The following is a 26,705-nucleotide window of genomic DNA, read 5'->3' as shown; positions in this document are numbered from 1 at the left end:
GGAGAGGCAATTTTGAAGGAGGGAAAATATTCATCCCTTGTATTTCCTAAAAATAAAGATAGCTTAGAACTGATACGTCTTATTAGAACTTGGTCGTTGTTGAGCTAGAGCTCACTCATCCCCCCTCTCCCCAGTTTTGTTCGAAGTGTTTGTCATGTCGACAGTAAAAAAAAATCTGAAGTTACAGTACTGATTTTTTGATTATGGTTGATGAATCAATGATTTTGTGCCCATAGTCTTGAAGCTCCTGGAGAGCATTTCCTAGCGAAAGGTGGTAGATACCGCAAGCGTCTCACTTGGAGGCATAATTCCTATGGGGCGGGGGAAGGGAACTGTTTCCCCAGACCTCAGTTTGCTCCTTCTCCTCAGCTGGACACTAGTTTTTTTTCAAAAATCTCGTATCGACTAAGATATGTCTACATAATCGAAGTTTATCTTTAGTTTAGTATATTTTTGCCTTTATGGTGCTATATCGCTCATTTTTCAGTTTTCTCTAATTTACACTTGATTAGGGAAAACCGGCTCCAACTCTACCCCCCTAGGATTCTGACGATATTGCACCACTGGTATAACTACAACTTTTATTTGAGTGTTCATGTCTGTTTATAGACTGAAATTTATCTCAAGTTTCAACTTTTAAAATAGTTGTCAAGACTAACGGAATATCGAAGGCAGTTTGTTTTTCTTTTAGGTACATAAAGAGTCTAATTCGGAAGATTGTAATTCATTCGTACCAAGATTGTGTGATGTTTGCGCAGTTACTAAAAATTTTACTTAATAAGAAAAGATGCGAGTGAAAAAAAAAAAATCTGAAATACAGTTTCAGTCAATTCCAAAAAGACGAAAATTCACCAATTTCCTTCTTTTTAGTCTATATAGGTACAAATCTGGAACAGCTTAATTTAATTCTTGATATTCAAAACTAATAAATATCAGCATTAATGCTGTTTGAAAAAATGGTGTAAGGAGTCAAAATATGTCTGAGGTTTAAATTTCGAAGCCAATTTTCCTTTTTGTGGCTTATATAGATTTCATTAGATTTAAAAAGTGATTCAGAAGAATTTAATATGTGTGTGCCAAGATTGACAGGTATTAGTGTCATTATTGTTGTCATGAATAGGCCCCAAAAAAAGGAAAACACGGATTTTAGGTCAAAGTTTATCTGAAATTTTAGCTCTGAAACCAATTTTTTAGATTGCGTTTCGGTCTCTGAATATATGTTGTGGTTAATGTTAGTAGCAGTGCTTTTATTCAAGGTTGTCAGTCACAAATTTAGAATTTTGCGGAACTTTCTTCAGTATAGGTTAAAAAGGTTTAGCTAAGAAGGAAATCAGAGAATAGAAGATGAGTTGTAGAAGATGCCAAATTACTAATCAAGCCTGTTAGATACACAGGCTGGGGTTTTCAAGATTGTCTCCTCCAGAAATGTCTATCCTTACCTAAGCCTTTGTTTTCAACTGTGTACAAAAAAAAATAATTCGAAATATGCTACTCTGACGAATCTCTCCCGTTAAGGTTAGAAAGTGCTTTGAAGATTTCGTAAGTCGTTCGGGCAAGTGCAGCTGGGGGTAATTCTTGGTACAACTCTATTGCAGGATCCACGTGATTGACTTGTCGAAGTAGTACTACAGAAAACATCGATGTTTTTTCCATTTTCGTTTTATTTGCCTATTTCTGTGCTTAAAAAAGAAGATGTGACACACCGTTTCCAGTTTTTTTTTCTTCTAGCTATTGAAACAGCTAAGATCTTACTTTTCTCATCTAGGATTTTTTAAGATCTTACTTTTCTCATCTAGTATTTATATTTTTTTTTATTCTTTTTTGCACACGGTGATTTTATTTCTTAGACATGCAAAAGCACCACAAATGGAATTTTCTGGCTCATCACCTGCCGAATTAATTAAGCAGTTATTCTTTTCATCAATATGGGATTACGTTGATGATGAATGTAATGATATTCTATTCACAATCCTTAGGCCAACATCTCTGATCAGAAGATGATGTTTTATGATAGCCATCACTTTTGTTCAGAATATTGCATCAAACATAGCCAACATAGATAAAACTGTTTTAGCACATCATTTCAATCACTTTATGGTTTTGGTATATGAATCGAAGGGTTATGACGAATTCTAATTACTGGTTTGTAAATCAATATATCACCGCATTCGCCCCGGGGGACAAGCGAAAAAAATAGCAATCCATGTATGTTCTGTATACCGTAGGGCTTTCACGATGAATCGATTGACCAAGTCTATTTTTCTATCTTTCCTTAAATATCAATAAAAGGCAAGAAGGAAAAAAACGAAGAAGAAAACAAAATGGTGGAAGAGAGTTAAAAATTGTCTTGGAGTTTCAGATTTGAAACCAATTTTCTTTTTCGTAGCCTGTGTAGGGTGTAATCTGGTTCTGGATTGATTGGTTATTTCCCCAATTAACAAATTAGAAAAAGACAAAAAAAAATTTACAAGAAAACAAAACTTGTATTTATTTAAATATAGTTCGCACAAAAAACCCAAACCATTAGTACAAAAAAGTATATAGGTAGAGCAAAAAAAAAATCGTGAAAAACTGATTGGATTAAGACAACTTGCAACACTGGCGAAAATGTAAAGCTACCCGAAGAACTTCCTAATTTTGATATAACCAAATGACCGGCTTCAAGTTATTCGGAATAATTTTTTTTCTCTAATCCTCATCCGAAGGTATGATTTCTGCCGACAAACCACTCTTTTGGAAGTTTGCGTCATTCTGGTTAGGATTTCACGCAGTTAAGTAAGCTAGAAAAGTACTTAAGCTAAGAATATTTTGTCTTGAATTATATTTAGCTAGCTTAAGTCGTCATTTCTACTTATTTTTAGGCACAGTTTAACTTGGCAACACTGACTCGGGAGTCAACAGATTCTTAATGTTTGATATTCTATAAAAGAAAAGTGCGTTTAAATATCACGCATTAGCTTTACTTATTTATATACACAGTTAAACTTGGCAACACTGGCGAAACTGCCATAAGAACTTCCTAACTTTGATTTAACCAAAAGAGAAACAAGGATTCAGTTACCCTTTCTTTGTTGCTTCGAAAGGGTCCTTATTAAAATAAAGACCATATATTGTCCTTTTAACTTTTATCTGCATTGTTTTTTATTATTCAGTACTGAAGAAGTTTGAGTGGAGGTCTCAACCTCGTTCCTCTCTTCTTTGCCTTTTTGTTTCATCAAGATCAGCCAGTGTGGTCTCAGAAATTATTTGTTCACAGTTCCACTTGGCAAAACTGAAAAGAAAGTGTGAAACTGCCCTGAGAAATTCTTAATTTTGATGTAACCAAAAGAGAAATCTTAGAAAATCTGGATTATCAGGCAAAAAGCATCTTTTTTTATGCCACTGCTACATTCAACGAATCATAAATTCCATTTTTGCGAGATTTTGCCAAGAAAATAAGAAATCCAATCAAGTGAAAAGTTCAATTGGCAAATTTCCTTTCAGAATTGGGGCTTAGGATTTGGTACCTTCTATACAGCCTTAGAGACTATCTTTGAAATTGTCTCCCAACATTTCTAATTCCCTAACTTACCAATTTAAATACATTTGTCTTGAATACACAAATCTTTCTCGTTTTCTAAAGTGGAAAGTCTGAAATAATTTCTAAGCACGAAGTTGTTTACATTCTAATGTAACATTAATACATTAAAATGGGATTGGATTGATAAAAAAAAAATATCTGCACACTTCAGCATTTAACAATACATTTGAATAACTAAAGTTGATTAAGTTCAAGATGTAAATAAAAAGTAATAAAATAAGGATACAAAAATAGTTCATAATTTTTGTATGATTTTGGTTTTTCAATTCTTCGAATTGGTTACGTATATGGCTCCTCCCAAACTTAAGGAGGGGTATTCTCAATTGTTTCCACTTTCGAATGGTGTTGAAACTCAAAGAGGGCTACTTAAGCCTCTATTTATGGAATTGTTTGGAGGACTTAAGTCTTTTCATTCGGTCTTAAGGAATACTCTTCAAATCCTCCCCTGATTGCCAGGCTTCATTAAGACGTGAACCTTCATTTCTACTGTATGCAATACAGTAGGAATGTTTACTTTATTCCTACTGTATGCAATTTTCGGGGGGGGGGGTAGGAGAACTTGACCCAGTTGACAAAATTTTAGGAGACAAAATTTAAAAATAAATATTCTAGAATTTATAATTATTTGTAATTATTTTGTTTTTATTAGAACAAAATGGAGGGCGCAGTTGGCAGTAAATATAAGCAAATTGAATCCAATTTTTTTTTCCCCATTTAAAGTCAGATTTAAATAAAAAAAAAATGTTGTTAATAATTGAAAATTTTTGTCCGGAAAATTTTTTTCCAGGCCTGAGATAAAAACAAAAAACTTTTTATCCACCTGATCCTATCTTAGGTCCATTCACATTCATAAGATTTTTCTTTTAGCTGTTGTATAATAGACAATCTTTAGGGCAGTATCACATTTACGTCAGTGTTGCCTCGCCGAACCATGAAAATTGATAAGTAAAACTAATTAGTTAATTTGACAGCGCATTTCATCCGTATAAATTCAAACATTAACAATGTGTTGATTCTCAAAGATAAGTACATTCTGAGAGGAAAGTTATACCTTTTTAAATGTTTTGATGCTATATGTTTTTAACTGTTTTTTTGCCATTTTTTACCCGTATTCGTTTTTCTTAAAGTTGGCGCCCGCTACTTCATGAAACAGTGCAACTACATAGGATGTCTTTTCTATTAAAAATGGAACTATCAATTTTTCTTAAATTTAAAGATATATGGTTGTGTAAGTTCCCACAAAATCATTTTATACAATTAGACTTCATTTTCACTGTCCTTGATAAATTATATTTTTAAAACATTGATTAGCCTCCCCCCCTGTCTCCCACAAAATTTTCAAGCCGAAATTGTAAGGAAAGTTTCATTTATTTACACAATTAATTTCTATTAAACAATTAATATCTATTTTTGTATTATTTTTTATTTGTTATTTAGTAATTTTATTTTGATTATTATTCAATTATTGTATTTTATAATTTATTCTTAATTAGTAATTGATTAATTATTTTCATTTATTAACTGCGCAGTCTACTTTTTAATAAAAACACAATTTCAAAAATTACAAAGAACAATTGTTATAACCATTAAATTCCTAAAATAGTTCTTGATGTTTAAAATTATTACCTCTGGTTTCCTCTTTGTATTTTTTTTGAAGGAGTCAACAGACGAGGTTTCAGTAAAGATATCCCTCTGGATATCTTTTTGTAGTACTTATTACCGAGTGTCTACTCTTTAAGGTAGTCTCAACCTTTTGAGCGTCTGCGTGTTTTTCAGGTAGCTTGGGAAAATGGAACGATGTCTTCAAGAGCGATCTTATATACAAAACACAAAGATTTTACAAATTCACGTCAGCATAGCTAGTTTAAAAACCGAGTTTAAATCCAATCTGCTCGGGCAACATTTTATTTTTTTGCTGTGTGTGTGTAGAGGGCGGTGGTGATTTTTTCAAGGGACTTTGGTCTTAAGTGTCAAAAGGATGGATTTTTTTTTATTGATTATCTACTTTTTTTGAAAAAGGGTGTTTTTGACCAATTTTTGGGAAAATTCCCTCCCCAGGAACGCCGCGTGTATAAGCATTTGGTATGTGCATTTGCGATAAAAAGGGTCTGTGAAACATAACTTTTAAAAGTAAGAAGATATTAGATTATAGATCTCCGTAGAGCTTCTGTTGCTGATGTAACAGGAGTGCAAATCGACAAAAATGCGTGTGTGTGGGGGGGGGGTATGGTGTTTTTTTTATTTGTTAGCATAACAAGTATTTTTCAAAATCAAAGGGCTGTCTTGCTTTTTCAGTTTTCAATGGAAATACCAAAAAGTTTGTTTTTTTCAATATTTAGGAGTGTTTTTCAAGGAGATCACTGAAATTTTTTTTTTATAAAGTCAATGGGGACAATGACCCCCTCCCAATTGGCACGATAGGAAGTAGGATTTTTAATAAAGGTCTAAATGTCTAGCCCTGCCTAATTAAGACAACATTAATTCATTTTCTTAAAAGCCACTACAAGAGGGAAAAGCTTTTGTTTCCAATTGTATCTTCGCAACATTTAAAAGATATCTCTAGAAGCTGATATGTATGTTTTGGCTGCCTGCCAGGTCAAAAATTAAATCGATCCTCTGTAGATATAATAGATCGTAAGCAGTTTCTATGTCACAATGCAAATCGAGCTGGCTGAACAATTAAACTCGTCAGAAACCAAATCGATCAATAACTTCCAAAAATAAAGTTAGAGGGGGGAGAGGTAATTATTTTTTTTCTTTTTTTTTAGGACAATACAAAAAAAGAAGTTAATAATACAAAAAAAGAATCTGGAGGGAATTTTGTCTTTTTTCAAGTTTTTCGGTGAGAATAGTAAAAGAAAAATTCTTCAAAATCTAAGGAGACAATCCCGCCCGGTGTCACCTCCCGATATGCGTCCCTATACCCCATCGTGAATTCTTAAAGAAACTTCCTGGAAAAAAAATAAGTTAGTCAAAAAGTCTAGTAAAATAAATATCTTGAAAGACATTTTGGAAATCACTAAGTTAAAACAAGATCTAAATTTTAAAACTGAATTAGGATCGTGATTTGGAAATACTGAATAATTTTATCCTCCCTTCCTTTGTATGTAAAGTCTGTCTACCCTTAACTCATCCCTACTTTATCTTAAAGCCTCTCTACCTTATAGGCAACCTTGATTCACTAACTTCTGGCTCTAATCTCATAGGTCTTGCGGTTAATTGTACAATAACCGAGTTTCTTGTTTATAATCTCTGTGGTTAATTCACATCTTTTGTTTATTTTGCTCAAGCATCTTGGCCTCGTTTTCGGTCCATATGAGCGAAGGATTCATGTACTCATATTAAAATACGCCATTGCAGATTTTTTTGCCAGTGCCAGCCTCTACATCAGTGGTGGCACTGGCCTCTCTTACGCCCGGGGCAAAATATCGGTTAGCACCCCCCCCCCGTGTCTCGAAACGCTCAGGTCAATTTTAACAAACTATTCATTCGTTAACAAAATCGTTTTCTTCCAGCAGCGCCGATTTCCTTCTTATTGCATTGTGACGTCCTGTAAAATACGGATAGGTTTGAATACAAAATATTAAAAAAAAAACATTTGAAATTAATTAAATTCGGGCCACTTGCATTTATTTTCAAGGAAATGTGCCGAAGATGTGGGAAAATAAATATTCCGAATTCAATTTTTAATTCTTACTGCCAACTTTATCCTCAACTTTTTTTAAAATAAAAATAAAATTTGTGAAATTACAAAATGATAATCATCGTTAGATTATTTATTCGAAATTTTGCGCCCCCTAAAATTTCTGTGTCCGGGGCAACTGGCCTCTTTGTTTCTCCCCTTTAACCGCCTCTGAACTGGATGTACCAACAAGGACAGTGAAAATTTATGAATTAGGAAATATTGGTGCCAATTTTTGTGTGAAAAACACTTATGGAATTATGTAGCTTTGGCAGTAGTGATAGCCAAGCAAAAAAAAAAGACACGAGGATAAAAAAAAAAATGCCGAAATAAGTTAAAAACATATGGTACCAATCAGCTTGAAAAGGTGGTGTAGATTTTTCGGAAGGTATAATGTTATTTAAAAGTTAAAAGATTGCTGGTCGTTGAACTTTTTTTGGACGAAAAGCGTTGTCAAATTTAACTAATTTCCATATTTTTCACAGTTCAACGTGGCAACAGTGACAAAAATATAATGCTGCCTTAAAAACTCCATAATTTTAGTACATTTTTTTAAAGAAAATCGCAGTTTTCTGGTATGAACAGACCTGATATAGATCTTGGAGGCAAAAATAGTTTTTATTTGAAACTTTTTGGTCTTTTCAACTTTTTGTCACTAAATTGTATCGTATTCTGACTGTACTCCATCTGCTATATGTTTTGCCACTTTGGGATTCAGTGTCTAAAATAGATCAATTGAAGTCTCATTCGGGCTTTTGTCATCATCTGCAGATTTGGCTAAAACTATTGCAGGTATAGTTCCTTTTTTGGCAAAACCAATCTGTTCCGTACCCTTTACATATCTTTAATTATGTAATAAAATAAAATAAAAACGGGATTTTTTAACTGAAAGTAAGGAGCAATATTAAAACTTAAAAACGAACAGACATTATTACGTATACGAGGAGGGTTGCCCCCTCCTCAATAGATCGCTCTTCACGCTAAAGTTTTTCGACATTAAAAAAAAAGTTACTTATTGCTCTAATTAAACGACCCTTGTGTTTCAGGATTTGTTTTTAAGAAATTGGGACAAAATTTAAACTTTAGCGTAAGGAGCGAGGTGTTGAGGAGGGGACAACCCCCTTGTATACGTAATAATTTCTGTTCCTTTTAAGTTTTAATGTTGTTCCTTACTTTCAGTTGAAAAAAATTTGATCGTTTTTTAAATAACGCTGGAAAATCTGGCTCTGCCTCCACGGAAAAATCCCACTCCCCACGGAAATATCCTCTGGACAATTCAACCCTGGTGAAAATTCACCCCGAACAATAATCCTTAACAACTCCACGCGTAAAATTGAGTCAATAAAGAGAAGGCAAGACATATAAAGAAATTGTGCATAGAAATTCTGGCAAATTCCCCCAGTATACAATTTCCCCTGAAAAGTTCATCCCCTAGAAAATTCCCTCTCTATGGAAAATTTTCCCCGTGCTAAGTCCCCCCCCCCCAGCAAAAAGTTATAACTTACAGTCCTTTCCCCAAAAGCTGTGGGGGGTCGTGTTATCTCCAAAGACATAGTTATTAGTCTTTTCAACTATGCTGAACAAAATAGCTCTATCAGAATTTCGATCGGACGATTTTGGGAAAAAAACTGGCGTGGGAGGGGAACTAGCTGTCCTCCAATTTTTCGTCACTTAAAAATGACACTTGAACTCTTAATTTCCGTTAGAATGAGCCATCTCTTGATGTTCCAGGCCAACTGGGTTGATGCGATAACCCCTAGAAAAAAAGAAAAAGACACCGGTCCGTGATCTTTCTTCTGGTAAAAAATACAAAATTCCACATCTTTGCAGATAGGAGCTTGAAACCTCTTCAGTAGGGTTCTCTGATACGCTGAATCTGATGGTGCAATTTTCATTAAGATTCTGTGAATTTTAAAGTGTCTTTTGCCCTTGGTTCTGAAAATCAGGCTCGTAACCTTTGATGAGTATAACTAAACTTAATAAGACTCATAAATTTAAATCAGCATAAAAATATAATTCTTTTGATAAATATATCGGTATCAAAATTCTGTTTTTAGAGTTTCGGTTACTATTGTGCCGGGTCGCTCCTTACTTACAGTTCGTTACCACGAACTGTTTGAAATGTAATGTGTTTTGTATGGATATAAATCGTGCGTTTAATTTTCGGTCATTTAGTATTATTTAAGAATGTTGCTTGTATTAATACATTTTTTTATTAGGAAATTAGGAAGTAATTATTTAAGAAGTTAATCTTTTATTTGTGCTTTGTTTTTTTTCTGTACACTTCTGTCCTTTTTTGTCCTTTTTGCCCTTTATTGTCGTATACTCCGCTTCTGTCCACTTACTGTCTAACTTACTGGCAACTTGTGACTATGTAATAGTAAATGTATATTCAATCATCTATAGACAATCAAGGTTGGTGTCTTGAGCTCTTTAACATTTATTATATATTTAAATATTTTCATATGCTTGTTCTTAAGGTTGTTCGCTACCGAAGCTTTCTCTTCCATTACAATATTTTTTAGTTTGTGCTGCGAAAGTATTCAGAATTGATTGGGCCTTCTTGCCATAATTTGTATAGCTTTAAGAGTTCCGACAAAACGACAGAAAACTAAAAGCCGACACTTACTCTTCTGGAAATCTGAGAAAAACCATTGAACTTTTTTATTATTATTATTATTATTATTGAACAGGGTATAATTCTCTTTTTAAAATTCAAGAAAGGGCAATCCCTGAAATATTCTATTAAGGCAACTTGGAAAAAATAAATAAAAATTAGCTCAAAAAATGTTTCATTAAACAGTGTGACAGCTTTGGAAGCTGTTGTGCTAACTACCCTGACAGAAATCTTTGCAGACACAGGATGCACACTATTTATGCTGTATGTACACTAATTAGATTGAGTTTTGCTCAGCGATTAGCAAGAGATTATAGGTTTCCTTTGTTTTAAAATAGTCTCTCGCTAGATTTTTGAACTGTTGGATTGGACTGTTAGACTGTTGGATTGGACTGTTGGACTGTTAGATTTTTGAACATCCAAGGTGACTTATTAAAATAAACTTGAATTTCTTTGAAAGCTCCCTGTGGTGCTTACAAAATTTGTTAATGGACCCTTTGTCCTTGAGATTGTCAGCCAATGCTGAGATTCGCAAGATTATATTCTTAGTATCGATCGTTTAAAAAAAATTGAGGGGGGGGATTTGTATATAGGATTTTGAATTGAATTTATTGAAAAAACGAGAAATATATACATATTTAACGAAGTTAACAGTATTTTACATACAAAAACAACAAAATACTTTAAATTAGTCTCCCCTGTAAGGCTCTATAGCCAGGAAAAAACAGAGAGGAAACTAAACGAAAAATTAAACAAATAGATCAATCAAACATTTTTTAAATAATACACTCACACCACCAACCCAATTAATCCCCTCGCACCCAAAAAAAATCCAAATATCCCATTATTATAATGTGAACGCGGCACTCTTTTCACAGGCCGAGTGCTTGCTTTTCGAGGTTCTAATCTATCTATATATATAAAAATAAGTTGTCTGTGTGTGTGCGGGTCTATCGGGTGACGTCATGTTTGTGTGTCGACTGACGTCATGCTTTCGACTGACGAAATTACAGACCGGGACATCGGGACATAGACATAGGGAATATAAATGACGACCGGGACACTCAAAGAGAAAGCGACCGGGACACAAGGAATGTTCGATTAGCAATCACCATCAACAAAGCACCGGGACACAAATGACGACCGGGACACAGGGAGTATAAATGGCGACCAGGACATAAGTAAAAAAAAAACAAAAAAAACTAAAAAAAGGTAAAAACTACAAAAAAACTAAAAAGAAAAAAAACTAAAAACTAATAAAAAAAAACTAAAAAAGCTAAAAAACTAAAAAACTAAAAAAGAAAAAAATGAAAAACAAAGGAGAAAACCAAAACTAAAAAAAATAAAAATAAAAAAAACTAAAAAGAAAAAAGAAAAAAAACTAAAAAAAAAGTAAAAACTAAAAAGAAAAAAGGGGAAAAATACAAAAATTTATTTTATCATATACCATTTCAAAAACGAATGTATATACAGACCGGGACACCGGGATACAAATGACGACCGGGACACAGGGAATATAAATGATGACCGGGACACAGGGACACAACTACAACGGGGACGCCGGGGGGCACAGGGGGATATATAAATGACGACGGGGACACAGGGAATGTTCGATTAGTAATCACCATCAACAAAGCTCAAGGGCAATCATTAGAATCATGAGGTATAACTAAAAAAACTAAAAAAGGTAAAAAACCAAAAACTAAAAAAAGACCAATTCAAAAACAAATGTATATACAGACCGGGACACCGGGACACAAATGACGACCGGGACACCGGGACACAAGGAATATAAATGACACCCGGGACACTCAAAGAGAAATCACAGATTGGGACACCGGGACACAAATGACGACCGGGACACAGGGAATATAAATGACGCCGGGGGGCACAGGGGGATATATAAATGACGACGGCAACACAGGGAATGGTCGATTAGCAATCACCATCAACAAAGCTCAGGGGCAATCATTAGAGTCATGAGGTATAGATCTGAATACGGATTGTTTTCCCATGGACCATTATATGTTGCATGTTCAAGAATCGGTAAACCTGACAATCTATTTATATGCACAGACAATGGGACAGCAAAGAATGTTGTATATTCGCAAGTTTTACGTCGTTAAAAACATATATATATATATATATATATATATATATATATATATATATATATATATATCACAGGTGGGACATAGGGACACAACTACAATGGCGCGTAACTAATATGGCGCGTAACGACTTAGGCGCGCGGGGTGCTTGGAGGGGGGCGAAGCGCCCCCTCCAACTAGGTGTTGGGGTGGCGTGAAGCGCCACCCCAACAGCTAGCCTACTATAATACCAATCGAGTCGGCATTATTTACATTATTTTAAGTGTTGCTTGATTGAATGTATTAATTTATATTCAAACGTATTTAATGAATTTGAATTATTTCTATTATATTTGTTATAATTGATGATTTTTATTAATTTCAGTGCAGGAAATCAATAGGAACCTCATCAAGTCGATAGAAGCTCAAAATGAAGCCGAAGAAAAATTTAGAGAACAGGTGAGGATTTTATAATCGGGGGAATTAGAAAGATAGATAGATAGATAGGGAAAGAAAGATGAAGCTCAAATGAAGCCGAAGAAAAATTTAGAGAACAGGTGAGGATTTTATAACCTGAGGGAATTAGAAAGATAGCTAGCTAGATAGATAGATAGATAGGTAGATAGATAGATAGATAGATGGACAGATAGATAGATAGATAGAAAGATAGATAGACAGATAGATTGGGAAAGAAAGATATAAGCTCAAAGTGAAGCCGAAGAAAAATTTTAGAGAACAAGTGAGGATTTTATAATCCGGGGAAATTTGAAAGATAGATAGATAGATAGGTATATAGATAGATTGATTGATAGGTAGGGAAAGAAAGATTGAAGCTCAAAATGAAGCCGAAGAAAAATTTAGAGAACTGGTGAGGATTTTATAATCTGGGGATATTAGAAAGATAGATAGATAGATAGATGGGGAAACAAAGATAGAAGCTCAAAATGAAGCCGAAGAAAAATTTAGAGAACAAATGAGGATTTTATAATCTGGGGAAATTAGAAAGATAGATGGATGGGGAAAGAAAGGTAGAAGCTCAAAACGAAGCCGAAGAAAAATTTAGAGAACAGGTGAGGATTTTATAATCCGGGGAAATTCATTTCTAAAATGATTTTCGGTAAAATCTAATCCAGCTATTTAGACTTCAAAGTTCTTTTCTTTTTTTTTCGAGCTGTAAAGCTATTAATTGTGTTACCTTAAAACTCCCTTGAAAAAGATACTGCTCCTCCTATTTCAAATTAGAGATTGATTGAGAAATTCGTTTTGTTACCTAAATTTTTTCTGGGGGATAACATAAAATATATTAAGGCACGTTTAGGAGTGGCCTAATAGGGGTAAGGTTTGGAAGGGGAGAGAGAGACTAATTTAGATTAAGTTAGTACGGAGGGGGGGTAGAAATATATTAAGACAATGTCTGTATCCAGATTTGTCTCTGTGTAATACTTATTTCGAGCTACATATCACGGGGCCTACAGCTAAAGGGCGGTTTTAACTTCTGTTTTGGGTTGTATTATATAAGCGTCGGATATCTCTCTGAGCTTTAGCCTTTTAATCGTGTACTGATATTTGTTTTTCCCTTTTTTGAGGAGGCTAGGTTAGAATTAGATTAACCTAGAATTTTTTTTAAGAGGGGAGAGTATAATATTGCATGCCTGTATGTAAATTTGTCTCTTATTCTACCAGTTATTTTGAGCTAAATACCGTAGGGTCTACAGATAAAGGGCTTACCTGACTTCTGTTTATGTTAAATCAGGCCTGGAAAAGATCTCAACTTTTACTAATCGTCTAACTCCAAATCCCCCTAAGTTATTTTAAGTCATTCCATTCCTCCATTCATTTCTAGTATTTTTGAAGATATTTTGACGATTCGCTAAATCTAGACATTAACTTGCTTAGAAACTTTTTTTTATGAGTGGGGGGGTTAACATACGAAATTTATTAAGAGACATATATTGTCAAGTAAGTTTGTCAAGTATATATATATATATATATATATATATATATATATATATATATATATATATCATGAAAAGAGAACACCAATGCTACAGCACAAAAAAAAAAAAAAAAAAAAAAAAAAAAAAAAAAAAAAAAAAAAAAAAAAAAAAAAAAAAGAGACAGAAGGAGAAAAGGAAGACTGTTTTCCTAAATTAGTGATTAATATAGACCAGCACTTGAATGAGGCCTTAACCCTACTCATCCATACAATCACATAGGTCAAACAGCATAGCCACACACAATCAACCATAAAGAATAATCCATGGACAGGCAGTCATGTCGTCAATAAGTATAAGTCGTCATATATATATTGCCAAGTTGTAAGTTTGCTAATTCGCATGCAGATAATGGATGAGCGCCTCATCTTTATGAATCATGTTTTTCATCTTTCTTCCAAGATCACTCGTAGCATCGGAATGATCAGAAAATTTGAGCATATTTTCCCGGCTAATATCCTAAGGACACAATATATCTCTCTTGTGCATACGCATACGCCTGCATTCGTGCATATGGATGCCCAAATGTACGCATATACACGCGTATACGCATATATGTATACTTTATGGCCTTCTAAGTTCGTTGTTCATGCTCCAAAATAAAGTTATAGATTGTTGAAGATTAACATTTTTCAGTGAAATTTTTGGTCTGGTGAAATTTTAAAATGCTCTATTTATGTTTAAGTACTAAATTAATTTGTTGCCTGGGTCCTTTTTTTGCCGGTTTCAAGGGTTTATGAATCTAATATAAGGAGTTAAAGTAAGTTTAGAACTCCTAGAGTAGTTACTTTTCGAACATAGCTTTCTATGTGTCATGCTTACCAAAGTGCCTGGAATGGTTTTCTGCAAAATATTGTACAACAATCAAACCCAAGGGAGTTTTAATGGGTGATAGGTTTTCACGTTACTTTATTTATTAAATTAATTAAATTACTTTTTTTTGGTTTGATGGATTGATGATAAGATCTTCCGTCGGATTTTTCTTTTGTGAATGATTGTCTTTATTTTTCATAAATCGATTCATGTTTGAGCCTAGTGGGGTAACCATTTACTTTAACAAGCTTTGATTCAGACTTTGTTATAATTATTATTTATGAATAAACCCCTTTTTTCTTAAAAAAAAAATCGAATAGTATTTGCAGGTTTTCATGTCTTTTGTTGGCTTGACGTAGTATTTAAAGGAGTTAGTGAAAAACCTTACTTAGTAGCACACACCATTATTTCAGCTAAAGCTACTGAAGATGACCATTGTCTTACTAATTGATTGTGTTCAACCGCATAACGGCTTCCTTTTTAGTACTATTTCCTTGTCTATTTAGTATTTATTTTTGTAATTACAAAACACAATTGTTTTGGTGATATCAAATAAAAAACTAAGCTGTTTATATACAATTGGGGGATGATTAAAACTTAAAAACAGCAAAAATTACCAAATATTATTGTTTGAACGTAGCTGGACTCCAAATTATAAGTATGGATATCCTTTTCTTGTGGTATATTTCACCAATTATTTTGGGGTGATCGTAGCTGGAACCAAATCGTAGCCTAGTTTGTCATTTTCGTTTTTCTTTTTTTTTGGGGGGGGGGGAATAAAACTTCCTTAACTGATATCTTTATCCCTCTACCGCTGTAATTACAGTAACTTACGACGTTATCCTGAATCTGCTCTTGATAGCATAAATGTGGGTGTGCATGTGCAGCCAAAGGAAAGAGTTAGTCTCCCAACAACGAAGTTAGAAAAAAGTTAGATTAAAATATTCAATGAAAACTGGAACTTCATGGGGGAGGGGGTACAGAGTAAAGCTCTGAAGACATGACAGGAACTGTGTGTATATCACTTGGTATTTTGGTCGCACAATGAATTGTTAATTGTAGTAATATAAAAATTCGTTGTGAAAGACAAAGAAAATAAAGTCAAGTTAAGGAACTGCTTAAGTAGCCATGCAGAAAAGGAAATCATAGTTGTAAAATTTTGGGTTTGTTCGATTTGACTGCAGTAATTCAAAACACTTTATGTAGCGTTTTTTGGAAGTGAGGATATGCGCTCTATCCTCTCAAATGAGACAAAACATATTAATTAGCTTAATGCAATAAATAATGAAATTATAAATTTAACACATTTATTGTTTTGTTTTGTCTTTTATTTCAAAAAACGTAATTTTCAGGTTGCAACTTTACTATTGATGCTCAGGGTTTGATCAGACATAGCGTTTTTAAAGTTACTAAAAGGGGCACTTTTACAGTAGCTTTTGCACTCCTAGGTCAACACTAAAATATTCTTAATTTTGGTATTTTTTTACACTCGCTTATTGAAGGCTGAAACTTATCTGAATCCCCCAGGGACTCTGGGGGATTAATTCGTCCTCAAACACATAGTTATTGATTTTTCGATTATGCTAAACAAAATGGCTATCCATTAGAACGGTTATCAAATTAATTTCCATTAGAATGAGCCATCTCGCAACATTCTAGGACCACTGGGTCGATATCGATCACCCCTGGTAAAAAAAACAAACAAAAAAAAACACGCATCCGTGATCTTTCTTCTGGCAAAAAAAAACAAACAAATTCCATGTTTTGTAGATAGGAGCTTGAACCCTCTACAACAGAGTTCTCTGATACGCTGAATCTGATGGTGTGATTTTCATTAAGATTCCATGACTTTTAGGGGGTGCTTCCCCTTGTTTTCGAAAACGAGGCAAATTCTTTCAGGCTCGTAACTTTTGATTGGTAAAACTAAACTTGATGAAAGCCATATATTAAAGTCAGCATTAAAAGCCGATTCTTTTGATGTGTCTATTGCTTTAAAAATTCCGCTTTTTAGAGTTTCGGTTACTATTGAGTCGGTTCTCTCTTTACTTTTGTTACCACGAACTGTTTGACTTAGTCCTATTGCTAACCAATTAGCATTCATTCAGTTATTAATTTTATTTTTCTGATGCAAATGACCATAAAAATTGAACTACGAAATATTATGGGTTTACTTATTTATTTCCTTCCAAATGGAGGAGTGCATAAAATACATGAATAAAATGCATATAAATGAAGATCGCAAAAGTGCTTCAACATATAGAATGAAGCAACGATTTACGATAGGCTTAGAAACATGAATGAATAAAATATGAAAAAAAAATCGTGAAATGTGCTCTGTTAAACCGCTCTGCTACTCTGTTGTTATTTATTTACTAATAATATTTACTATTCTTTTCTTTTTTCTTTTTGTTATCTTTGTCCTATTTTTCATTCCTTCGTTGTTATAGGAGACGGAGCTAAAGAACTATTATGCTGAAGAATTGAAAAGAACTACGAGTGTCTATACTGCTGAAATAGAGAAGGAAAAACGTGAAAACAAATCTCTCATGTTAAAGCTCAAAGATAATCAAGGACTCGTTGAGGAATTGAAGAGGACCCTCCTTCTGCCTGTAGATACTCGATATGAAGCAAGTTCCTTCTATTATTATGTAAAATTTGTACAATATGTACAACTGTACATATTATGTACAGTTCCAATTAATTTGGCGTTGTTTTTTAAATTTACAAGCACGCTATTTTAGCGTGCTTGTTTCCCTGGTGTAAAAAGGGAAGTGTGGCCCTTAATAAAACTACGAATTTCCCGTAGATAACTTCTTAAAGCAATATTCTAAACCTGAATATTTTACGTCGGCTCTATCGCAACATATTTTTAATCATCCAGATCATTTTATTTTGTTGAGAATGTCTCTTTGATTTCTAGGGACCAAGGTTTAGAACAAATTTTCAGGGAAACAATCGAAATTAAAAAAAAAAAAATTATTCAAGAATAATTCCATAAACAGAGATATATGTGGATTTGGATTGATGTCAGATAAAGAAAATCTCATTTCACCTAAGAGCTCTGACCTCTGTCCACCTGATATTTCAGATAAATCTATTGAACCGGAACCAAAAAGGTCAAGGATATTTGCTTCCGTTGTTTCATTGAAAAAAATGAGAGCAATGAACTATATGTAATTAGTTTATTGGGTATAAATTTTGTTGTTTTTATTGATGTCTTTTAGTTTTACTGCTGATGATGAACACTGTATATATGTTCGAAATATCCAGTTAAATAATTTTATATCTATTCACTGTCAAAAAAAGGTATCATCCCTATTTTGAACTGTTTTACTTTCGTCATGGAAAGGCAGTGTGGTCTTCGAAGTTATCCATTTCCCCTCCAATCCAAATAAGCCTTCAAATCCTCTCTACTTAACCCAACCTTCCAAAATACCTCCTCCCCCCATCTACCCTTTATATGTCTATATAATTTTAACAACCCTGAACGATCCAGACTTGCCCACCATATCTGGATTTCTTGGTTCTTCAACATCTCTTGTACCTCCCTTATTACTATTTCCTCCATACCCATAATCCCCTTTCCTTCATTCCACCATTCCCCTAATCCACACTTATCTAAGATATCCTTAATCTCCGCCGGCCACCCTGTTTTACTATTCTGTCTCAACGCCTCTAAGTATGCTGCCTTTGCTACCGTAAATCTCTGCATACCCAGTATCCTGACCCAATATCTCACCATGGTCACTAGCCTCATAGATCGCAGCGATGCTAGCCCTAAATCCCCCTAGATTACCAAATTACTAAACGAATGCCATAGTCCTAACATCCTCTTATAATATCTCATCATAACCACCTCAAGTTTTGGACCTTTCCGATAGCCCCAGACCTCTGCTCCATAATGCATCGCCGGTACCATCCTACTTGTCCAAATCCTCTTATGTACTCTAATATCTCTCACCCGTCTAAGACTACTCCTCGCTATTTCACCGCTAATATACCTCCCCCTTGCATTCGCTAGATCCAGATGCCCACTGAATTTCCCATTACTAGTAAACTTTACCCCAAGATAAACAAATTCATTCTTCACTGGTATAGTTTCACCTTTAAAGGAAAAATTCACATCTTCACATTCCATGGCTTTACGACCAAATACCATCACCACTGTCTTCGATGTGTTCAGGATTAACTTCTTTTCTTCCAAATAAACCTCCGTAATCTCTAATAATTGTTGCAGTTTCTCCTTTGATTCAGCCAGTAATACGATGTCGTCAGCAAATAGTAGTAAGCACAGTTTAAGCAAATCTATCGATATCATTGGTGCATTGCTCTTAACGAAAAATTCTTAACGAAATATATATCTCAGGGGATAAAAAAGGTATTTAAGGGAGGGGAGCTTTTCTGTTTAAATTTTTTTTTTTGCAAACGAGCATTGGGGAGAAAGAATTAGGAATTATTGAAACTTAAGAGTTGGTGTTGCAGGAAATTGAGCAACTCATTTAACATAATAAAAATGAGTTAAAAATGATAGATTTAAAAACCTTGAAAAATATACATATCTTTGGCAATATATTTTTGGAGAAATTGGATGGAAAGCAACTCTGGATTAACTTCTAGGTGGCTGCTGTTGAGAAACATGAAATCGTGAGAGCTCGGGTTGCACCATTTCGGTACACCCTCTAAAATCATCAAATCATTTGAAAATGGAAGATTTAAAAACTTGAAAAAAATAATACATGTCTTTTACATTACTTTTTTGGAGAGATTGAATAGAAAGTAAGCCCAGATATACTTCTTGGAAGTTGCTGCTAAGAGACAGTAGAACGTGAGAGGTGGTGTTTCTGAACATTTGGCACATCATTCAAGATGAAAAAATGACTTGAAAATGGTAGATTTAAAAACTTAGATAAACTATGGATAAAAACTGTAGATAAACAAAGAGAGTTCAAAAACAGAGGCGTTGGTAGGTTCACCTGGACCTATGCGTAATTTAATGTTTCTTTAAACTCTTGCCTTGAAAATACTCGTTGTATTAAAAAATAGCATGTGTCTAAATGGCACCCTAACCTATAATTAAACTTCAGTCAAGTATACCCCCAAACAGTTTAAAAAAGTAACAAATATTTTGGCTCAGTGATATGCAATCAAATAAAAACCGTTCCTATGTTTTAGCTTGTTGAAATAATAATTGGACTATCACCATAATTGGGCTATCAATGGGAATATTAGACTATCTCCATATTTGGGCTGTAATTAGTAAATTGGCTTATTACTATAAAAGGGTTTTGTCAAAATTGAATTCTAACAAAAGTTACCTCTACACTATAGTTTTTCAAAATACATTTATTCTGTTTCACAGCTCTTATCTGAGATTTAGTTTGTCCAAGGTTGACTATGTCTGTCATTAGGATAGGCTGCTCTAACTTTAAGATCCTGTGTCAAAGATGAAAAAACATTTTATAAGATTTGGCTCAAGCTTTCAATGTGTGGCCAAGATTAGGCTTCACTGCAGTGTTCGGACTCGCCTATAAATTCCAATAAATTCCTGTATATTAATGCACTCCTATAAAATGCCTATATTTTGGCTAAAATCCTATTATTCCTATATTTTCGGCTGAAGAGCACTAAGAACATTGCTCATGATTCGCAATTTTCTGTCTTTTGGTGTAGATTGATATTTAATTACAACTGTTGAGCTTTTTGAACTGGGCCTAGTAAGCTGCTTCTGCCTGGGCTATGCTGTTGTGTTGACTTAGTAGCCTATGTTTTGTTTTTTGTCATGTTGGGCCTGTCCGAAATGAGCAAAGATCAGTGTATAGGCTAGCAGTTTCTGCTTAATGAGACTGGAGTTCTTGCGACTTATGTGTTTCCTGGCTGAACGCTGGCTGGCTGATGTGAATACGGCCCAGTTATTCAAATGGGCTATTCTAAGATAGTTGCTAATTGAGGGAAGTATAATAGACGTGCACTGGGTAGGCTATATGCTACATTCTGTGATCAATCTGTCCTTTATCTATCTGGTCTTTATCCCCTTCTAAAGAAAAATGATGTTACTCAGATTCAGACTTTTTATTTCAGATATTGTAAATTTTTACTTTATCTCCCCCCTTGGTATAGCAATGGTAAGATAATTTGTAAGTTTGATGTCCCTGATATAAGTGCAAAGTTGGCCCTCCTGCATGGAAGACTGTTGGAATCAGCTTTTTATCGTTTATCACCTCATCATCCTTTGGTCCGTCTGTTCGGTTAATCTCATTGTAGCATAGTTTTTTTATGGCACTTGGTATTAACCAAGTGATATATAGCAATCGCAAATTCTGTCGGTCTGTCTGTCTGTCGGTTCTGGTTTTGCTACTTTAGGCACTTCCAGGTAAGCTAGGACGATGAAATTTGGCAGGCGTATCAGGAACTGGACCAGATTAAATTAGAAATAGTCGTTTTCCCGATTTGACCATCTGGTGGGAGTTTGGGGCCTGTTAATTCAGAAAAAATAGAAAAATTAAGTATTTTTAACTTACAAAGGGTTGATCAGATCTTAATGAAATTTGATGTTTGGAAGGATATCGTGTCTCAGAGCTGTTATTTTAAATCCCGACTGGATCTGGTGACATTGGGGGAGTTTGGAGGGGGAAACCTAAAATCTTGAAAACACTTAGAGTGGAGGGATTGGGCTGAAACTTGGTGGGAAAAATAAGCGCAAGTCCTAGATACATGATTGACATAACCAGAACGGATCCGCTCTCTTTGGGGTAGTTTGGGGGGGGGGTGATTCTGAAAAATTAGAAAAAATGAGGTATTTTTGACTTACGAACGGGTGATTGGATCTCAATGAAATTTGATATTTAGAAGGATATCGGGTCTCAAAGCTCTTATTTTAAATCCTGACCGGATTTTGTGACATTGGGGGGACCTAAAATCATGGAAAACGCTTAGATTGGAGGGATCGGGATGAAACTTGGTAATTTATGTGACCAGGCATCCCACGCCATCTACCACAGATCTGATCCCGAGGACTTTCAAATCCTATATTTGGCCTATATTTGGGCCCGGGAAATCCTATAAAAATAGGACAGAGCCTATAATTTGAAACGAACCGACCTGTCCGAACCCTGTCACTGCTGTATATTAGCATATTTGAAATTGTAATCGTTATGTACATTTAATGTATTCAAGCTGATCATGAACTTTTTAAAAAGGTTTTGACACATCCAACAGTGAAACAACCCACTTTCTAGGTGGTATGATAAAGAATTGATGATGATTTAGTAGTTAAAGAGTCGATTAGATGGCCGACTACTCGGTATCTTACCCTAATTGCGTTCAGTGACGTGAGCGAGGTTTGTGGGAGCTAGGTTTGTGTCCATGTACACAAAGGGTATATTTTTTTGGTACAGTTTCTAGGGGGGGGGGTAGAGTATCCAATGATTTTTTTATATTTCTTTATATATTGAAGTACAAATCTGTTCAAAATTCTAGCGGCCCTGGGTATATTTTTTTGGTACAGTTTCTAGGGGGGGGGGGGTGCAGTATCCAATGATTTTTTTATATTTCTTTATATATTGAAGTACAAATCTGTTCAAAATAGACTATTATTATGTAGAGAATTCAAGCCTCCCCTCCCCCTCCATGCAAAGGTCTCAATGAAAATAAACTAATTTCTTATATGAAAAGGGGGATGAAGAGTCTTCAAATATGACAACCGAGTAATGAGATACAATGTTTCCATCCTTGAGCAATTTAGTCTGGGGCAAGAGAGGGACAGGGGGAAAAGGAGGTCGAATGTCTGTAGTTTTTTCCAATAGAAAAAGTGTGTTTTTTTTCGTCGGACTTTCAGGGAAATCATTCTAATTTACTTTGAGCGTACGTTTGTGAGGGGAGGGGGAGAGCGGATACTGAGTTGAGAATTTTCAGAAAGTTTATGATTTCGACTAAACCTTGCAACTGCCCTTGCTGCTTTTCCGTTACCTTCGAACGAAATATAGTTCAAAAAAAGGAAAAAAAAAACTAGGAGTTGTCTGACAACACTAAAAGTCAGTCCTTAATTTCTGAATATATGAACTTCGGCAAATAAAAATAAGTCAGATTGCACAACATTAGTTTAACGAGATAGCGGAAAATCTGAAAAAAACGTGTCTCAGGTGTGTTTATTGTTACTAAGGAGTAGTTTGCTCTGGAGAAATTATTTTGGGCTTCCAAGATGCGGCAACAACAATTTTGATGTGGCATCTCCGTTTCCGACTATTTCTGTAAGTGAGAAAAGGGGATACCAATAGTTTATTTAAAAAAAAAAAAGAAATATCCAATATAAAAACGCTACTAAAAGTATAAATATATAACTTAATGAAAAACAAGCCGAAAAAAAGTTTTAATTGACACAACTAAAAAAAGGTGAAAGAATTAATACACAAATAGTTGATGTGGCAATTTTGATGTGGCATCTCGTTTCCGACTATTTCTGTAAGTGAGAAAAGGGAATACCAATAGTTTATTTAAAAAAAAAAAGAAATATCCAATATAAAAACGCTACTAAAAGTATAAATATATAACTTAATGAAAAACAAGCCGAAAAAAAGTTTTAATTGACACAACTAAAAAAAGGTGAAAGAATTAATACACAAATAGTTATTTTATTTGTCTAGCCAAACTAGAATTAAAACTGGAAGAACAAAAGTACAGACAATCAAAACTAATTGAAACACAGAAACTATATAATCAGAAAAACTAAAGCTACTATTGAGAACCAAATAGGGTCGGAGGGAATGGTTTGGACCCTATCATTAGAACTTGCTTAGTTTGAAGAGATGGTATAAACTTCTAGGCTGAGAGCTAAAGGGATTCTGAGTATGGCTGAGAGCCAATCAGTGTAAGGGAAAATCGATTGGAACAATCAATAAAATCTGTTCAGTTTGGGAATGTAATTCTGGGCTGTATACAAATTGTAGTGTAATGCCTTCTGAAATAGCTAATAATTACTTTATCTATGCTCAGCGGGAAGATGCACTCCATCAAAAAATAGCTGAAATAATAATAATAAAAAAAATTGAAAGAATCTTGTGTATAATCACTAATTAGTTTTTTAGACCATACCCCATTTCCTTTTATATTCTATAACTTAATAATCTAATTTTATAATCTAATCCATTTCCTTTTTTTTGTAATAAGAGGACAAACTGCCTTTTATCAGATGTGACTTTTCTTTATTTTTCCTTATTTTGTAAAGTTTTTGTGTCCGCCTTTCTATCCTATTTTCCAGCATATGTTAGCTGTTCATTGTAGTTTTTCTCTTTTTTCTTTAATCTTTTCTCCGTTGACAAATGCCATTTCCTTATCCTTTCTAATTATCCCTTTCATTTTATTTTTTACGCTTATCCCTATAAGACTTGAACTCTTCTTCCAGAAAATGACTACCCATCTAAAGAAGATCTTGAAAGATAATCCCTTATTTCCCATTTCCCCTCCTTTTATTAGTTTTCTAGTAAATTCTTTTTTTTTATGATTTCTCCTGCGGTGCTTGCACCCTTCCTATAAAAAAAACATCTTCTGTCTCCCCCCCACAGAGAAAAAAATCCCCATAAAAAATAGTCCACCTCCCCCTATTTTCTTCCAGGTTATTAGTATTAATCCCTCTTCATAAGGCTTGCACCCCTCCTCCTAAAGGAACGAACCCTGGGCCTAAAAAAGGAGCAAAAATCGACACAAGTAATCTTGCACTTTAAGTTTGAGTAAGGACAAGTATCTTTTCCTCCCTCCCCCTAAAGGTTACACCCTTCCTACAAGGATCTTAGACATTTAAACACAATCACACATTCTAAATCACCAGTCTAGTGTTTGCCACCAAACCTAGCACCCTAGTACTTAGCACAAGTCCCTTGTTTTTTTGTTGTTTTTTTCTAATACCTGCTCTCGTAGAACGCGTAAAATTGATTCAGAATTTTAAAAATGAGTGTTTTAAATTTTTTTTAGCTGTCAAAACTTCGATATTGCAAGAGCATCCATACCCAGGAATTTGGGTACGTGGTGGAATACTTCCTCTTGGATGGATCTGGAGGAATCTTCAGAATTTGGAAATTGTAGCCTAGGGTTGTAATATCTTAAAACACACTTTCTCCGTCTTTTAATCGTCTTTTGTTCAAATATTACCCATTCTAGTATGCTTTTAATATTTCTTTCTCTTGTGCAATACTTATGTTTTAATTCGGTTTGTTTATTGTTTATTTGTTTATTGTCTCTTGTTTAGTTTGTTTTGGCTGACAGTTTTTTCTATATGTAAATTTGGCTCATGTAAATGAATATTTTGTATAAAACTACAATTTCGTCTTTTGATAATATTTGTTTAAAATATTTTTCTCATTTAATTTTTTATAAATGCATTTTCCCCCTTTTTTTATATATATCACGATTTTTTGTGTGTGCTCATTCTATTTTTTTTCTTTTTAGCTGTTTAATTTTTAATTTATTTTTACATTTTCCATTGTTTAGGATGTCATATTTTGATTTTTTTTTTGCAAATACTTCCCTTGACATTTTTTTTATCATATCGTTTTTTTTTTTATTGTAATCAGCTCTTATTGTAAAGATTGGGTATTTTATTTTACTCATATTTTTTTATTCTCTAACTTTCTCATATATTTTTTTTTTAACATTTTCACTTAAATATGATATTTACATATTTACACATATTTACTGATACATATTTTGGAAATTTTCCACATAATAATGCATTAATGCGAGAGAAATACATTGCAGGCACAAATCGAGAAGCAATCGGCCGAAATCAGTTCATTGCACACAGTATTGGCAATGAGAAATGAGGAACTGAAAGATTGCCGCGCTGTCGCCAGGGAGCTTCAGCTACAACAAGAGGAGCTGTTGACTCTGAGAGATAGACTTCAAAAAACTGAATTGGCTAAGGAAGATCTTTTTGTAAGACTCCAAATGGAGAGAGAAGAGAAAAGGTAAGCGATCGTTGACGGAGGAAATGTCTGGAATCTTAACGATGAAGATACACGTTTTTAAAGTATCGAAATTCAAGCGACAAACTACAATTAGAAAGTTTTTATCATAGGTAGCGCAATAGCGCTGCCCAAGTAAAGAACGATGGTCGTACAATGCATTATTTATTAATTTTTTATTTTTTGTTCTTAGACCAGGGTACTTCGTATCAGATCAAAGGAGTTGTCATAGAAACTTCGAAAAGGGTTCATTCGATTGTAAATTAAAAGGACCACTGCACTTTTTAATAGTCAAAATTGATTGGAGTGCAACTAATCCTACTCCCACGCCTGCCATTTCCCAAACATATCGATTCAGAATTTTGGGATAGCCAATTTCTTCAAAGTAGTTGAAAATTCCAGAACTTATGTCTTTGTGGATGACAACCCCCCACAACCCTTAGTGCAGAAGTCGTAAGTTATGCCCTGGGGGCATATAAGTTTTTTTTATTATAAAAAGCGTTGTCGCAGAAACTTCAATAAGGACTCATTCGATTGGAAATCGAGAGGGCTAGTACCCTTTTTAATAGTTGAAAGTGATCGGAGAGTGAATGCCCTCCCCCACACCCATCATTTCACCAAACTCTTCCGATCAAAATCTTTATATAGTCATTTTGTTCAACGTAGTTGAAAGGTCTGTAAATTATGTCTTTAAAGAGGACAACTCCTCCCTCCCCATAACCCTCATGACAAGGGTTGTAAGTTATGCCCTTGGGGTATATAAGGTTCTAATAGAAAGTGTTGTCGTAGAAACTTCAAAGCGGCCTAGTGCCCTTTTTATTAGTCAAATGTGATCGTAGGGCAAATACAACTCCCCCTCCCTCTGCGCCAATCATTTCCCCAAACACTTCCATTCAAACTTTTAAGATAGCCATTTTGATCAACGTAGTGGGAAGGTTCGGAAATTATATCTTTGAGGATGAAACATACCCCCCCCC

General features: G+C 34.3%; 1 protein-coding gene across 1 annotated transcript in view; it reads left to right on the top strand.

Annotated features, from left to right (window-relative positions):
- The window catches only part of LOC136040603 (uncharacterized), a 72,484-nt gene that overhangs the window by 27,704 nt on the left and 18,075 nt on the right, over nucleotides 1–26,705 (top strand). The window contains exons 5-7 of the mRNA XM_065724860.1: nucleotides 12,355–12,428; nucleotides 17,224–17,403; nucleotides 25,523–25,731. Of these exons, the coding sequence (XP_065580932.1) occupies nucleotides 12,355–12,428; nucleotides 17,224–17,403; nucleotides 25,523–25,731 (463 nt within the window). The remainder of the gene's footprint in view (nucleotides 1–12,354; nucleotides 12,429–17,223; nucleotides 17,404–25,522; nucleotides 25,732–26,705) is intronic.

This window comes from Artemia franciscana, chromosome 21, assembly GCF_032884065.1.
Source record: "Artemia franciscana chromosome 21, ASM3288406v1, whole genome shotgun sequence".
Classification (NCBI taxonomy): domain Eukaryota; kingdom Metazoa; phylum Arthropoda; class Branchiopoda; order Anostraca; family Artemiidae; genus Artemia; species Artemia franciscana.
This window is presented reverse-complemented; position numbering and strand designations above follow the sequence as displayed.